At 47.6% G+C, this 16,609-nt stretch overlaps 1 protein-coding gene across 1 annotated transcript in view; it reads left to right on the forward strand.

Moving 5' to 3' along the window:
• Positions 1 to 16,386, forward strand: part of LOC310776128 (liprin-alpha-3-like) — a gene marked incomplete at both ends in the record, with an annotated part of 84,165 nt that extends 67,779 nt beyond the window's left edge. The window contains 18 exons of the mRNA XM_083636291.1: positions 1,020 to 1,082; positions 1,379 to 1,458; positions 1,877 to 2,024; positions 2,457 to 2,650; positions 3,084 to 3,327; positions 4,938 to 5,077; positions 5,170 to 5,318; positions 5,468 to 5,564; positions 8,963 to 9,044; positions 11,059 to 11,259; positions 11,375 to 11,437; positions 12,041 to 12,067; positions 12,563 to 12,738; positions 13,354 to 13,451; positions 13,844 to 14,019; positions 14,228 to 14,296; positions 15,086 to 15,248; positions 16,334 to 16,386. Coding sequence (XP_083492417.1) covers positions 1,020 to 1,082; positions 1,379 to 1,458; positions 1,877 to 2,024; positions 2,457 to 2,650; positions 3,084 to 3,327; positions 4,938 to 5,077; positions 5,170 to 5,318; positions 5,468 to 5,564; positions 8,963 to 9,044; positions 11,059 to 11,259; positions 11,375 to 11,437; positions 12,041 to 12,067; positions 12,563 to 12,738; positions 13,354 to 13,451; positions 13,844 to 14,019; positions 14,228 to 14,296; positions 15,086 to 15,248; positions 16,334 to 16,386 — 2,223 coding nt within the window. The remainder of the gene's footprint in view (positions 1 to 1,019; positions 1,083 to 1,378; positions 1,459 to 1,876; positions 2,025 to 2,456; positions 2,651 to 3,083; positions 3,328 to 4,937; positions 5,078 to 5,169; positions 5,319 to 5,467; positions 5,565 to 8,962; positions 9,045 to 11,058; positions 11,260 to 11,374; positions 11,438 to 12,040; positions 12,068 to 12,562; positions 12,739 to 13,353; positions 13,452 to 13,843; positions 14,020 to 14,227; positions 14,297 to 15,085; positions 15,249 to 16,333) is intronic.
• Positions 16,387 to 16,609: the final 223 nt, after the last annotated feature.

Below are 16,609 nucleotides of genomic sequence, written 5' to 3' on the forward strand. Positions count from 1 at the left end.
TCAGTCGCGCGCCATTATCGATATTGCCGTAAATACAATATTACTGGACTGCGAGTTTTAACGAGCCAGTTACATTTCTTTGCATTCTTAGACAGTACCGTTTTTGTTTTCTATTCATGTTTCATACAATTGGCCATGTTAGTAGTTAGTTTATGGGATAGGAATTCTGCCAGATGACAGGCACTAGGCGCCATTTTCTCCTTCATTTGGAAGAGAAAATTATCCTGAAATGAAGATTTGATTGACAGCTGCCATGTCGTGATATGATTGGTTGGAATGGGGTAGAAATTTGATAGTACTAGGTGACGTCAGCAAACTGTAGATTACTGTTATTAGGTGCACTGCATACCCAGGTATTTGAACTAAAATAAAATAAATTTCCTTTTTGGGTTCAGCTCGACTTTAAGAAGAGGCAATGAGTTTATGAATTGACGATGCAGTTTGAATATCAGGCTAATGGTGTGTATACCATGGCTGACCAATGTGCGGCCCACGGGCCAAACTTGGCCCATGCTCAGTTTGTTTTGGCCCTCCATGGTTTTGAAAGAGAGAGAGACTGTGATTCAGAGGCTGTGGCAGGCTCATTTATAAAGCTAGTATACACTGTGGCATGAAGATTAAGTGTCAGGGTGGCACAGTGGCCCAGCGTTTAGCTCTGTCAGCTCACAAAGGATGGAGGTTCGATTCCCAGCCCTTTTTGTCTGTTATTTTCCCACATTTCCTCCAACATGCCAAAGACATGCAAGTCAGCTGGATTGGAGGCTCTAAACTGCACCCCGAAAAGAATGAAACAAGTAGAAAAATGAGTCGATCAGCGTAAAAAAAAAAGTAAAGTAAAGTAAAGTAAAGTAAAGTAACTGAATAAAAAGCCTGGTAAACTGAGTTTTGGTGGGTTTGCCCTCCATCATATCCCTGTAACTATGTATGTAACTGTGAATAATTATATTTCATTTGTATTTGTGAAAGACAACTGTATCAGCAATAGAAAAAGTCTAAAAGTCACGCTTTTGCTCTGATAGAATGCTCTTTCGGAGGAACTGTCCAATATGAAGAAAATCCAAGATGATCTTCTCGCAAATAAGGTATTTTTACCTTTTCATTTACTTGATCAAATATTCATTTTCATTGATCATGGAATATAGTTGTACTTTTACAAGGTGGGGAAATCTAACTTCCAGTGTTTAAACACATTTATATATACCGTATAGACTTTATGATAATGATGTCAATCTCTTTCTCCTTGATAGAAAGATTCTTTCAGTTCTCAATATCTCCATTGTTGCTCCAAACAAGACAGGTTCATGTCTGAGAATGAAAGGTCATTTTCCTTTTTTACAAAAAACACATTGTAGTCTTTTCTCCTTCTGTCATTGTGTAGGACCAGCTCCTAGCCGAGCTGGAGCGAATCCAACTGGAGCTGGATCAGCTGAGAGGCAGGCCTGGCTCTTCCTATTCCAGGTTAGCCACAATGGACCTCCAAGGGTATTTATTTATACATCCTACGTTCTGTGAATGCCCAAATAAACATCGTAAATTCTCCCAAGGGATATTAAATGCACGCTGCACCTTCTGAGCTCTACCTCGCTAGCTAAGCTTAATTTACTCCCCTGTTCAGTTGTAATGTACTTCTACAAAACAAATATTTATATTGTACCTAGAGCATTTTGTGTTGGCTAAGAAATATGCAAATATAATTCATGACACAGTTTGTATTACCAGGGAAACTTGCACGGTAATAGTAATTTCACTCATTCACTCACTCACTCAAGAAATGGGGGACATTGTCATTTTCAAGAACTGTGACATAACACCTTAATTCTGGATCTCACCGTAGGGCGGGCAGCGTGAGCTCACTTCCCTCAACCCTTTTTCGAAGATCTCTTCCAGGGAGCGCCTCGGAGCTGCGGTACCCCCAGGGTGGTGGCTCGCTCCCGGCCGGCTACGGCAACGCCTCTGCTGGGGTGGTGGTCAGGCGGGCGCACCGCGGCCGGTGGGGTCCCCCTAGAGACGACGGCGGCGGAAAGGTGTCCATCTGATCTCACACTGTGATCATAAAGAGGAGGATTATGACGTGTTGTCCCCGTCAAAGCCGTCTATCTCCAAATGTGCTGAACCTCTCAAGGCTTATGACATTTTATGACAGAAACGTCATCATTTAGTTACACCGCAGATTCTTGAAACGACTATAACTCCTTAATGGTTTAAAATACAGAGTCCATAATACCACCCATGTGTTATGTGAAGACAAGTGTGTTGACATAGAGATATTTGCTAATGAATGTGTTAATTAGCTTAAACAATGGCCCCATTAGGATAAGTGGTTATGTTTAATATATCATGAGGATAATGGTGGGACATTAAGCAGCTCAACTGCCTCTTTATTGCTTGCTTGCCTTCCTGACCTTTTGTCTTTCCATCTTTCTTTCCTCCATTCCCTCCCTTCCGCTGCTTGTCAGTATGGTGAGTGGGACAGCGGCACTCTGCTGGGTCCTGGCTTTGATGGGGGTGTGGATGGAGGGTGCTCCGATGATGAGGACGACCGGGAGACTCTGTTTGGATCTGAGCTGCTCTCTCCCAGTGGACAGACAGATGTGCAGACCTTGGCCATCATGCTGCAGGAGCAACTGGAGGCCATCAACAAGGAGATCAAGTAAGCGCTGGAGAGCTTTGGCTTGTTTCCTCTTCTATTGTGAACGGAACGTTCATGAGATTAGCTGAGATTTGAAGCAAGATTTTAACCTACATACAAAATGAACTGGGCAGACTGTTGGTTTTCCCCTGATCAGATAATATTACTGTATGCAGACTCCTTGACAGGTTTTGTCACAACAGAGATTCATAAAACATTAATGGAAATAAATGGCATGAGTGAATTTGACTCGACTACATCACAATGTGAAGATTGGCCCAATGCTGAATACAGTCATCCAAGTGTTCATGTGTAATATCACTCTCCTCTCCTCTCCTCTCCTCTCCTCTCCTCTCCTCTCCTCTCCTCTCCTCTCCTCTCCTCTCCTCTCCTCTCCTCTCCTCTCCCCTCCTTCTCCTCTCCTCTCCTCTCCCCTCCTCTCCCCTCCTCTCAGGCTGATCCAGGAGGAAAAGGAGAGCACAGAGCTAAGGGCGGAGGAGATCGAGAGCCGGGTGAGCAGTGTGGCCCTTGACGCCCCGCCTATGCCCCCCTCCTCGTTGGGAGGACGGGACAGCGTGGGGAGAGGCTACATGACTCCCTCCATCACCTCCTCCACGCTGGCGTCCCCCTCTCCTCCCAGTTCTGGACATTCAACCCCACGCCTGCCACATTCCCCTGCTAGGGAGACTGACAGACAGGTACTAAGTCATCCCCTCTCATGTGACCTGTCCTCAATTTTCAATTTCAATTTCAATTTATTTATTTGTTCGATAGGGGACAGGTGTACATTAATGAACATAAAAAAAAATGTAAATGCACGACAATTGCAGTCACAAGACTGATTTCCATTGTTAGTCCCCCTGCCAGATGATACAGGCTTAGAGTCCTGATAGGGGTAAAAAGTAACATAGTGCAAAAAATACATATTTAAAATGTAAACACAATGCAAAGTGCAAGTATGCAGAGATGCAGAGATATACAATCAGATACTGAGAACCTGAGTTTGAGATCTACATAGCTAAGTGTAAAGTGCAAACTACAAATATACAGGAATATACAGTCAGATACTAAAACCTGAGTTTGGGATAACATACAGCTAAAATGTAAGATCTACATAGAAGACTTACTCAACAGATATAAGAGAAAAAAAATTAAAAATACAGAGAACAACACACATATCCATACAGTATAAGCATACTGTTATATACCCTAGTGATGTGTACATAGTTGAGTGGACTTCAGCCATCTCTTCAATTGACCCTTAAACATGCCTAGTGTTGGACATTCCCTTATGGCGGATGGAATTGTGTTCCAGAGTTTGCCACCCTTGACAGACAGAACTGTCTGGCCAAAGGTGGTGCGCCTGTATGGGATAACACAGTCCTCTCATGTGACCTGTCCTCTCATGTGACCTGTCCTCACATGTGACCTCTCATGTGACCTGTCCTCTCATGTGAAGTGTCCTCTCATGTGACCTCTCATGTGACCTGTCCTCTCATGTGACCTCTCATGTAACCTGTCCTCTCATGTGACCTGTCCTCTCATGTGACCTCTCATGTGACCTGTCCTCTCATCTGACCTCTCATGTGACCTGTCCTCTCATGTGACCTGTCCTCTCATGTGACCTGTCCTCTCATGTGACCTGTCCTCTCATCTGACCTCTCATGTGACCTGTCCTCTCATGTGACCTCTCATGTGACCTGTCCTCTCATGTGTCCTCTCATGTGACCTGTCCTCTCATGTGTCCTCTCATGTGACCTGTCCTCTCATGTGACCTCTCATGTGACCTGTCCTCTCATGTGACCTCTCATGTGACCTGTCCTCTCATGTGACCTCTCATGTGTCCTCTCATGTGACCTGTCCTCTCATGTGACCTCTCATGTGTCCTCTCATGTGACCTCTCATGTGACCTGTCCTCTCATGTGACCTCTCATGTGTCCTCTCATGTGACCTGTCCTCTCATGTGACCTGTCCTCTCATGTGACCTGTCCTCTCATGTGTCCTCTCATGTGACCTGTCCTCTCATGTGACCTCTCATGTGTCCTCTCATGTGACCTGTCCTCTCATGTGTCCTCTCATGTGACCTGTCCTCTCATGTGACCTCTCATGTCTCCTCTCATGTGACCTCTCATGTGACCTGTCCTCTCATGTGACCTGTCCTCTCATGTGACCTGTCATGTGACCTGTCATGTGACCTGTCTGTCCCAGGATCGCCTTGATTCAGAGCAGTTGAGCTCCAAATGAGAATCATTTACTGGCAGACCTGTGAGCTGCATAATTCAATTACACTTTTTTCCTCTCAATGTAGAATAGCAAAGAGGGTGAAGAATGCAGAGCGCTAGCCCTGATTGACTCCACTCCTCCCCCTGTTCCTCGTGCCCTACGATTGGACAGAATGACCCACACACACCCAGGGGCGGGGCTTGATGACCACCGTGAATTTCGCAGGTACGCACAAGTAGGATAGGCAATAAATACTTTGCTTGGCTCCAGTGAGACATGTTGGCTCAGTGTTTTTTTAAATCTTTGTGTCTGTGTAGTCTCTCTGCTGATGGCGCCATCACAGCAAGTCAGGATTCTCTCCACAAAGCCAGCAAGAAGAAGAGCATCAAGTCGTCCATCGGTCGTCTCTTTGGCAAAAAGGAGAAGGGAAGGATCGGTGCGCCTGGACGTGAATCTGCCTCTCTGGGTGCGTCAATAGACTGTTCTGCCATTATGCATTTGAACCATTTCTGTGTTGAAGAGACTAAATAATGTGTCTTGTAACTCAGCACTTATTGACAACAGGGCTGGTTGATAGAAGTGTTTCTTATTGCTGTTCAACTCTGACCGTTCCAGCCTCCACACCCTCTGATGACCTGGGCTCCGCCGACCCCTTGGGCCTGGCCAAACTTGGGACTGGAACAGTGGAGAAAGACCGTCGCAGCAAGAAAAAGTGAGATCAGCCACCTTTTATGAAACCTTTTGCAGCCTAGAACGGTGGGCCTCTAGTGGGCGGTGGGCCTTTAGTGAGCCTCTAGTGAGCAGTGAGCCTCTAGTGAGCAGTGGGCCTCAAGTGAGCGGTGGGCCTCTAGTGACCAGTGGGCCTCTAGTGACCAGTGGGCCTCTAGTGGGCAGTGGGCCTCTAGTGGGCAGTGGGCCTCTAGTGGGCAGTGAGCCTCTAGTGAGCAGTGAGCCTCTAGTGACCAGTGGGCCTCTAGTGAGCAGTGAGCCTCTAGTGGGCAGTGGGCCTCTAGTGAGCAGTGAGCCTCTAGTGAGCACTGCGTCTCTAGTGAGCAGTGGGCCTCTAGTGACCAGTGGGCCTCTAGTGAGCAGTGAGCCTCTAGTGGGCAGTGGGCCTCTAGTGAGCAGTGAGCCTCTAGTGAGCAGTGGGCCTCTAGTGAGCAGTGAGCCTCTAGTGGGCAGTGGGCCTCTAGTGACCAGTGGGCCTCTAGTGAGCAGTGAGCCTTTAGTGGGCAGTGGGCCTCTAGTGACCGGTGGGCCTCTAGTGAGCAGTGAGCCTCTAGTGACCAGTGGGCCTCTAGTGAGCGGTGGGCCTCTAGTGAGCAGTGGGCCTCTAGTGAGCAGTGGGCCTCTAGTGGGCCTCTAGTGAGCAGTGGGCCTCTAGTGAGCAGTGGGCCTCTAGTGGGCAGTGGGCCTCTAGTGAGCAGTTGGCCTCTAGTGAGCAGTGGGCCTCTAGTGGGCCTCTAGTGAGCGGTGAGCCTCTAGTGACCAGTGGGCCTCTAGTGAGTGGTGGACCTCTAGTGAGCGGTGGGCCTCTAGTGAGCGGTGGGCCTCTAGTGAGCAGTGAGCCTCTAGTGACTAGTGGGCCTCTAGTGAGCGGTGGGCCTCTAGTGACCAGTGGGCCTCTAGTGAGCGGTGGACCTCTAGTGAGCGGTGGACCTCTAGTGAGCGGTGGGCCTCTAGTGAGCGGTGGGCCTCTAGTGAGCGGTGAGCCTCTAGTGACCAGTGGGCCTCTAGTGAGCGGTGGACCTCTAGTGAGCGGTGGACCTCTAGTGAGCGGTGGGCCTCTAGTAAGCGGTGGGCCTCTAGTGAGCAGTGAGCCTCTAGTGACCGGTGGGCCTCTAGTGAGCGGTGGGCCTCTAGTGACCAGTGGGCCTCTAGTGAGCGGTGGGCCTCTAGTGAGCAGTGGGCCTCTAGTGAGCAGTGGGCCTCTAGTGAGCAGTGGGCCTCTAGTGGGCAGTGGGCCTCTAGTGAGCAGTTGGCCTCTAGTGAGCAGTGGGCCTCTAGTGAGCGGTGGACCTCTAGTGAGCAGTGAGCCTCTAGTGACCAGTGGGCCTCTAGTGAGCGGTGGACCTCTAGTGACCAGTGGGCCTCTAGTGAGCGGTGGGCCTCTAGTGACCAGTGGGCCTCTAGTGAGCGGTGGACCTCTAGTGAGCGGTGGACCTCTAGTCAGCGGTGGGCCTCTACTGAGCGGTGGGCCTCTAGTGACCAGTGGGCCTCTAGTGAGCGGTGGACCTCTAGTGAGCGGTGGACCTCTAGTGAGCGGTGGGCCTCTAGTGAGCGGTGGGCCTCTAGTGAGCAGTGAGCCTCTAGTGACCAGTGGGCCTCTAGTGAGCGGTGGGCCTCTAGTGACCAGTGGGCCTCTAGTGAGCGGTGGGCCTCTAGTGAGCAGTGAGCCTCTAGTGAGCGGTGGGCCTCTAGTGGGCAGTGGGCCTCTAGTGGGCAGTGGGCCTCTAGTGAGCCTCTAGTGAGTGGTGGCCCTCTAGTGGGCAGTGGGCCTCTACTTTTTTTGGCTTGTGACCCCTTAAAATGAAGACAAGCCTACTCACAAGCCTGTTCAATACGTGCAAAAACTCAACCAAATTATTGAGCTTTTTTACATTGTTTCGTTTGAAAATCAGGGAGGCCTAGAGGGCAGAGGCTGAAAACAAATGACTATTTCATGAGAGAGAGAAAAAAGCAAAATTTTGAGAAAAATCTGGAAAGAAAATAGACACGATAGTATTAGAAAAAGAAATACAGTAGAAATATTATCATATGATCATAAATCATCTCGCAAGTCCCCCGAAATTCTCGCACAACCCCCTGAGGTGTCCTGACCTGCAGGCTGAGAACCACTGGCCTAGAGAGTGTGCTGGTAAATGGCACAGTCAGGTGCGTTACAGCTGAATGGGTAGAGGATGGCACTTAGATGGCCGGGGTTAGGGGTTTTGCTTCCACCTGGGGCCACCCATGACCCATGCCACCAATGTACTGTATACAGATGCACTCACATGAATAATGTTGTCATCATGATGTAGCTTGATGCAAATCTCCATGTATGAAGTGAGACTATGAGAAACGACTCTGTCCCCCTCCCTCTTCATCGATCTGTCCCCCTCCCTCTTCATCGCTCTGTCCCCCTCCCTCTTCATCGCTCTGTCCCCCTCCCTCTTCATCGCTCTGTCCCCCTCCCTCTTCATCGCTCTGTCCCCCTCCCTCTTCATCGCTCTGTCCCCCTCCCTCTTCATCGCTCTGTCCCCCTCCCTCTGTCTCCCTCCCTCTTCATCGCTCTGTCCCCCTCCCTCTTCATCGCTCTGCCCCCCTCCCTCTTCATCGCTCTGTCCTCCTCCCTCTTCATCGCTCTGTCCCCCTCCCTCTTCATCGCTCTGTCCCCCTCCCTCTTCATCGCTCTGTCCCCCTCCCTCGTCATCGCTCTGTCCTCCTCCCTCTTCATCGCTCTGTCCCCCTCCCTCTTCATCGCTCTGCCCCCCTCCCTCTTCATCGCTCTGTCCTCCTCCCTCTTCATCGCTCTGTCCCCCTCCCTCTTCATCCCTCTGTCCCCCTCCCTCTTCATCACTCTGTCCCCCTCCCTCGTCATCGCTCTGTCCTCCTCCCTCTTCATCGCTCTGTCCCCCTCCCTCTTCATCGCTCTGCCCCCCTCCCTCTTCATCGCTCTGTCCTCCTCCCTCTTCATTGCTCTGTCCCCCTCCCTCTTCATCCCTCTGTCCCCCTCCCTCTTCATCGCTCTGTCCCCCTCCCTCGTCATCGCTCTGTCCCCCTCCCTCTTCATCCCTCTGTCCCCCTCCCTCTTCATCGCTCTGTCCCCCTCCCTCGTCATCGCTCTGTCCTCCTCCCTCTTCATCGCTCTGTCCCCCTCCCTCTTCATCGCTCTGTCCCCCTCCCTCTTCATCGCTCTGTCCCCCTCCTCCCTCTTCATCGCTCTGTCCCCCTCCCTCTTCATCGCTCTGTCCCCCTCCCTCTTCATCGTTCTGTCCCCCTCCTCCCTCTTCATCGCTCTGTCCCCCTCCCTCTTCATCGCTCTGTGCTCTCCCTCTTCATCGCTCTGTCCCCCTCCCTCTTCATCGCTCTGTGCTCTCCCTCTTCATCGCTCTGTGCTCTCCCTCCCAGGCATGACCTGTTAGAGGAGGCCTGCCGTCAAGGACTTCCCTTCGCCTCATGGGACGGTCCTACCGTTGTCACATGGCTCGAGGTACAGAATGGCACAGCAGGCATACTCACTGCTTAGCATCAGATATACTCACTGCTTAGAATCAACATACTCACTGCTTAGCATCAGACATACTCACTGCTTAGCATCAGCATACTCACTGCTTAGCATCAGACATACTCACTGCTTAGCATCAGACATACTCACTGCTTAGCATCAGCATACTCACTGCTTAGCATCAGACATACTCACTGCTTAGCATCAGACATACTCACTGCTTAGCATAAGGTGACCAGATTTCTCAAATGAAAATCGGGGACATTTTCTGGTCCGCTAGGGGGGCCCAGGGGGGGCTGTGCCCCCCCGTCTTGTAGAAAATTGTGTACATTTTACAGTAAAATGCATAAATCTGGTGCACTTTGAGAGCAAAAGTAAGAGGCTAGATCTATGAAGAACTTTGTGATTTTGAAACAATTGAAAAAGAAGCAGTTATCTGGCACATTTTACCACAGCCTAGGTAATTCATGGGAAATAGGCTACTGGTGTATAGGCTACTGGTGTATTGTGTAGAGTGGCAGGAAGAGAGGGACAACTTCTCTCTTTGACCTCACCAACTGGTGGATAATTTATTTCCACAAAACAAAAACGTTACAGTAGTGATTTATTACCTCAGTAAACACTTTCCTTGAGTTTAGGGTGTCGCTCACCAGTTTCAAGTATTCAATGGCCACATGACCATATTAACTGCTAATTTAATATTAAATGCTGACAAAATAATTAAAAAAATCATGTTAATACTAAAAGGCAATTTTAATGATTAAAATTGTAATCTAGAGATAAATATGACCTATTGTGTTAATTTAAACCAGGGGTTATCAAAGTTTTGATGGCTGAAGGTCAATTTAGGGAACAGTAGGCTAATGACTAGATAACAATGATCCATCGCCAATCATGTTAAAAATTGCCATTTTTTTCAATGGAGTTTGGTGTACATAAAAACGTTACTGCACTTACTTACCAGATAGTTTTACTGTACTTTTAACTATTCAAAACAACTGGGATGGATAACCCGCTGAATGGGGTCCGGTAAATAAGGACGGTAGCAAAAGCAGCAAGCAGACGCTGCCTCTCGTTCGCCACCTCTGGGGCCGCTTCAGTTGCGGGCGGCTGGGTCCTGGGAAAACCACGGCACGGGCAGAGGGAGAACATCTACTCTGTGATCTAGCCTACTCTGTCACACACAGGCAGCACTTTGCACAACGACAGGCTTTTGTGGTGCCGCAAATGCTCTGTTATCGAGTTTCTTGCCAGTATTATTATTTGACTTTGTGGCCAAAATCGGGGACATTTTCGGGGACAGCTCCAGCTGTCCCCGAAAATCGGGGACGTCTGGTCACCCTAGCTTAGCATCAACATACTCACTGCTTAGCATCAGCATACTCACTGCTTAGCATCAGACATACTCACTGCTTAGCATCAGACATACTCACTGCTTAGCATCAGACATACTCACTGCTTAGCATCAGACATACTCACTGCTTAGCATCAGACATACTCACTGCTTAGCATCAGACATACTCACTGCTTAGCATCAGACATACTCACTGCTTAGCATCAGCATACTCACTGCTTAGCATCAGATATACTCACTGCTTAGCATCAACATACTCACTGCTTAGCATCAGCATACTCACTGCTTAGCATCAGCATACTCACTGCTTAGCATCAGCATACTCACTGCTTAGCATCAGCATACTCACTGCTTAGCATCAGCATACTCACTGCTTAGCATCAGCATACTCACTGCTTAGCATCAGACATACTCACTGCTTAGCATCAGACATACTCACTGCTTAGCATCAGACATACTCACTGCTTAGCATCAGATATACTCACTGCTTAGCATCAGACATACTCACTGCTTAGCATCAGATATACTCACTGCTTAGCATCAGATATACTCACTGCTTAGCATCAGACATACTCACTGCTTAGCGTCAGCTCAGCTCAGCTTCGTCTAATGCGAGGTGCTCTGTATCGTTCCTCTTCCTCCCAGCTGTGGGTGGGCATGCCAGCGTGGTATGTGGCGGCGTGCCGGGCCAACGTGAAGAGCGGCGCCATCATGGCCAACTTGTCAGACACAGAGATCCAGAGAGAGATCGGCATCAGCAACCCTCTGCACAGGCTCAAACTCCGCCTGGCCATCCAGGAAATGGTCTCCCTCACTAGTCCCTCTGCGCCCGCAAGCACTCGCTCTGTAAGGCTCAGTGCAAAACATGGCCACACAGTCATAGAGACACAAACACACACACACACACACACACACATTATGACACTAATATTCATATTGCATTTGTTTGCCTTCTTTACAGTCGACCAGTAATATTTGGATGACACATGCCGAGATGGAATCCCTCACTGCTGCTACCAAACCAGTACGTTTTTCCCCTCTGCTATATCAAATATAAAGCAAATTCAGTATTTTAGGATGCAGACACATTTTATGAACAGCCATGGCTGCCGAACAAATTTAATTTAAAACGGTCATGTTATTAGCAGTCATGTTCTGACGCAAACCCTATTACTCTGTGCTCCTACATATTTAATCATTTGGCATTTTAATATTTGAGCAATATTATCAAAGTTCTCACATTGATGAACTGTCTTCTTTTTCTTTGTCTCTGATTAGGCATGTATGGCTACACCTTTCCCCTACTATTCCCTCAAAGTCTGTTGTGACGTAGTGGTTTTCCAACTAATTCTCACTCACTAACAAAACTATTCCTCCTTCTGCCTCTTCCTCTCCTCTCCATTCCCTGCGGCGGACACCCATTTCTGATAAAACACACATACACGCACGCATGCCCACACACACACACACACACACACACACGCACATGCGCACATGCACACACACACACACACACACACACACACACACACACACACACACACACACACTCACCCTGGTGATCTCCCCCTCTTTCCAACTCCCTGTCCCTTTTCTCTTTCTTTTCTTCTTCGCCTGAACCCCCAAGGAGCAGAAGGAGTTCAGCTGGGACCAGGTGAGTTGCAGTCATACACAGATGATGTCAGTATGATTTTAAACGGCAGCGCAATATGATTTGATATTCATTTACACAAAGGCTAAACCATTCCCATTTGGGATTAAGAGGAGGGCAGATTTATGACTCTTTGAAATAGGATTTGAAGGTGAATGCGTTCGGTCACACCTGGTTGATATAATATACAGTATATATAATGACTAATGAGTTCTGTATACACTTAGAAGATAAGCAAAGCCTCAAAAGATGCACAAAGCTCCTCTATGAAGGCAAATATGCTAATTCAACCTTTACTAAATTAATATCTCTATATTAATACCTCTATATAATAATATCTCAGATACTGAATTTAAGAGTTTAAAAAAATCTTCATTCAGATACCAATTATTTTAGGATTGGCAGGTTGTAAACTCTTAAATTCTGTCTTTCCCTCACTTATCATCTGTGTTCTTTCCCTCTATTCATCTCTTTCTCCATCCCACCTTCCCCCTCCAGATCCTGGCCTACGGGGACATGAACCATGAGTGGGTGGGAAACGAATGGCTGCCCAGCCTGGGTCTGCCTCAGTACCGCTCCTACTTCATGGAGTCGCTGGTGGATGCCCGCATGCTTGATCACCTGACCAAGAAAGAGCTGAGGGGCCAGCTTAAGATGGTGGACAGCTTCCACAGGTCAGAGTGAGAGGTTCACTCAGCGTTTGGGCGTTCTTCTTCTCCTTTGCACCCTCTACAGTGGTTCTCACAGCACCCCTAGGGGTCCTTGAGGGGGTTCCAGGGCATCCCCAGCAAAAAGGGGACTAATTTATTTACACTATAATTCCATCCATAAATAACGTAATGACATAATGTATGACGATTTTGCTCATGGATTTCATACACTTTCTGTAATAAAACATCTAAAAGCAAAAATCGTATCAGATGGGGGGCCCTGGGACAAAATCTTATCAAATGGGTGTCCGTGGTCTAATATACCCTTTTCACAGCAGCCATTTTGCCAGTATTGTGTCATAAGGCTAAACACAGGTGCAACCAATAACATTAATAAGGGCCCCAGCACTGGAACACCTAAATGGAATGGAAGTGGGAAACCATAATTAATGCTTTCTTTACACCTGTGTTTACCCTGCCTTTGAGACACAACATGACTGCTGTGAAAAGGGTCTCATTGTGTCAGTTTAGGGGTCCTTGATGTGCAAATCACTGCTCTACATCACTATGTTTTTTTCCCAGGCTGCTGTCAGTTTGCATGAAAACAAATTGAGCAAAATGTTTCTTTCTGGCTTACAGGGTGAGTCTCCATTATGGTATCATGTGTTTGAAGCGCTTGAACTACGACCGGAAGGAGCTGGAGAGGAGGAGGGATGAGAGTCAGCATCAGAGCCAAGGTGAGGGAACCTCCTCTGTAAATACCACCTTCGAAATGGAATATCTTTGAATAGAGTCGTAATGTACAGTACCTTTCTGGGAGGCAGTAGCTCAGGAGGTAGAGCTGTCGCCTGGGAATCGGAAGGTTCCCGGTTCGAGGCTGGCTCCTCCCGGTAGCGTGTCAAAGTGTCCTTGCGCAAGACACTGAACCACTAACTGCTCCCGACGAGCAGTTAGCGCCTTGCGTGGCTGCAGGCGCCGTGAATGTGAGGTATTCACGCTTAGTCGATAGACTATATGAAATGCACTCTATAAATACTGTCCATTTACCATTTACCATGGACATCTGTTTTCATTCACTTTCCCACAAGAAATGTTGGTGGTAACTCCCCTTCTCTGCCCCTCTCTGCAGATGTGATGGTATGGTCCAATGAGCGTGTGATGTGTTGGGTGCAGACTATTGGGCTGAAGGAGTTTGCAGACAACCTATTAGAAAGCGGGGTCCATGGGGCCCTGCTGGCACTAGACGACACCTTTGATTACACTGACCTGGCCCTCCTGATGCAGATACCCAATCAGAACACGCAGGTACGCTCCACCTTTACTGGCAACTTGGACACACCGAATTTGGCCACTCAACATCCTAACAGAGGACTTATCTCACTGTTGTCAGAAATTCACATTACCATACCCTGCTGTTTTCCTATAGTGCCAAGATCATCCTAATGTTCTTAATTACCTTAATTATGATATTAAAACACTCTTCTCTTCTCCTCTCTTCGTCTATCTATCTCAGGCAAGACAGCTCCTAGAGAAGGAGTACAACGCACTCATCTCCATGGGAACAGAGAGGAGGCCAGACGAGGTGAGACAAAGCAGACTGTCAGTAGAAAATCAATCAAGATCATCACTCCTGCCACAGCACAGGAGCGTGCGTTGTCTTTTAGCACGCTAACACCATCTTCTTGACAATAGGACCTTTGATCCACATTTTTCAGTTTTGCCATTTGTTCAAATTGGGACATGAAAGGATAATAAATAAATAAAATATCTCTTCTTCATACAGCCTTTGCAGTATGATGTGTTTAAAGCTCATGTGCCCCTGCTGGTAAATTGTTGACAAAATGGTTCAGCTGCTGTTTAAACCACTGCTAATTGTTTACTTACCGCATGTAAAATGAAAACTGCAACAGAGGCATTATTGGCACAACAAACTTTGCTTTGTCTAATAGTACTTTTTAAATACTAATCATCCACAATTAACAGGACAGATCTGTTATGGGATGTATATAAAATACTCTACTTTGACTAATAATTTGTGTCTTGATATGGTTTTAACACAAAAAAAAGTTTAATTATCTTGTTAAAATCCTTCAAATGACTTCCCCTAACAATATGCAATTGTTGTTGCTTTTTAGGACAGGGATTGGCTCCAAATATTTGTGATGTAACAAATCCTGCTTGTGGGAAATCGCCTTTTCAGTGAGCACAGAGAAACTTTCCACTTTCAGCAGACGATTGTGGAAACAGCCTTCTAGTGTCAAACTCTGCAGCACAGACATCATTCTGCACAGAGAAGCTCAGACATCCAAACTGAAGGAAGGAGAAGAAAGAGTGGAGGGGGGTGTTTAACATTGTTGCTCTGTCTGTGCAGGATGGCACCAAAACTTTTACACGCTCCCCGTCATGGAGGAAGATGTTCCGGGAGAAGGACCTCCGGGGCGTGACCTCCGACTCCTCAGAAACGTTACCTGCCAACTTCCGTGCCTCCGCCATCTCCACCCCTTCTGTCACCCTGAGGAAAGTCCAGAGTGAAGGTGAGCACCTCCTTTCGGACTCTTCCGGGTATGACGTCATCGTCACGTGATCGTCTCCCCTACAAGAGTCCCTTATCCGTACATAGACTTGCCTGCGACTCTCGCTCTCAAGCTGTCTAAATCAGCGATACGCACGTAGTTACAAGTGTCACAGAAACATTTCAAAGCCACCTAAAAGTGTTCACCAAATATTCCATCTGATTTTGAACCTTTTGCGGCAAATCCTTTTATAGAGACACTGCATGAAATAGGCCACGCCCATCACGGGGGAAAAGCTCCGTTCATTTCCACACACCAGCGTCATTTTCCTTGAATTAAACATAGCTAAAAGCTGTTGTGTGGTGGTCTGCGCAGACAACAAATGTAAGAAATCACCAAAGTTTTTTTGTACTCCCGAGCAAAACAAGGAAGCCATTGAGAATTGGCAAGAAGGAAAACGTGGATCTAGCTGTCAAGAAGTAAGTTGGAGTGTTCATCTTCCGTATATACAATCTTTTTGTGCAACACGCAACCATGCACGTGACATAGGAGAATGCCAGGATTGGAGGGGGGGGGTCCGTTTTCCCCCGTCTTGGGCGTGGCTTCTGAATGATGACGCGTTACGCAGTGTCTCTATGGCTGCCTACACAGGGATAGAGTTGTTTCTTCCTGTTGAAACATCTTTGAGAAAACCAGATGTGCAATGTGTGTGTGTGTGTGTGTGTGTGTAGTGTGTGTGTGTGTGTGTGTGTGTGTGTGTGTGTGTGTGTGTGTGTGTGTGTGTGTGTGTGTGTGTGTGTGTGTGTGTGTGTGTGTGTGTGTACTGGCTGCAGTTTCGTGTTGTTAATTTATTGACACTCCACACCAGCGGCGGCTGCATGACGATAGTGGTGACAAAGACAACAACAAGAATAGCTGCAGTGAAAGAGTGACACAGACAGCTGGGAGAACACGAGGGTCTAGAAGACGTTTGTTCCGTCATGAAGCGTAGCCGGAACATGATTCATTTTGAAAGAGCTGACCACAAGATATGAGTAAAGACAGGCGGTAAACTGTTGATCTGTAGTTCCATGCACACTTTGATTTGTTCTCCTCCTCTCTGTCAGTGAACTCTGGTCCGAGGGGCGAGTCTGCATCCGTGAGAACATATTCCTGCTAAAAGATAAGCACACCAGGTGAGAGAAGCGTCCACACTGACTGATTTTCCCTTTACCATGCCTAGCTAAAAATAGTGGAGCTAAAAAGCTAGTGTGGTTATAGCTATGTGTTTTTTTTATTTCATTTTGTAGAACCCCACCTCCATCCTAACCCAAGGAAGGAGGGGAAAAAAAACATTTTTAAAGAAAAAAACTAAGAAAAGAGGATCAACATCAAAATGGACG

This window comes from Poromitra crassiceps (assembly GCF_964638095.1).
Source record: "Poromitra crassiceps genome assembly, chromosome: 4".
Lineage (NCBI taxonomy): Eukaryota > Metazoa > Chordata > Actinopteri > Beryciformes > Melamphaidae > Poromitra > Poromitra crassiceps.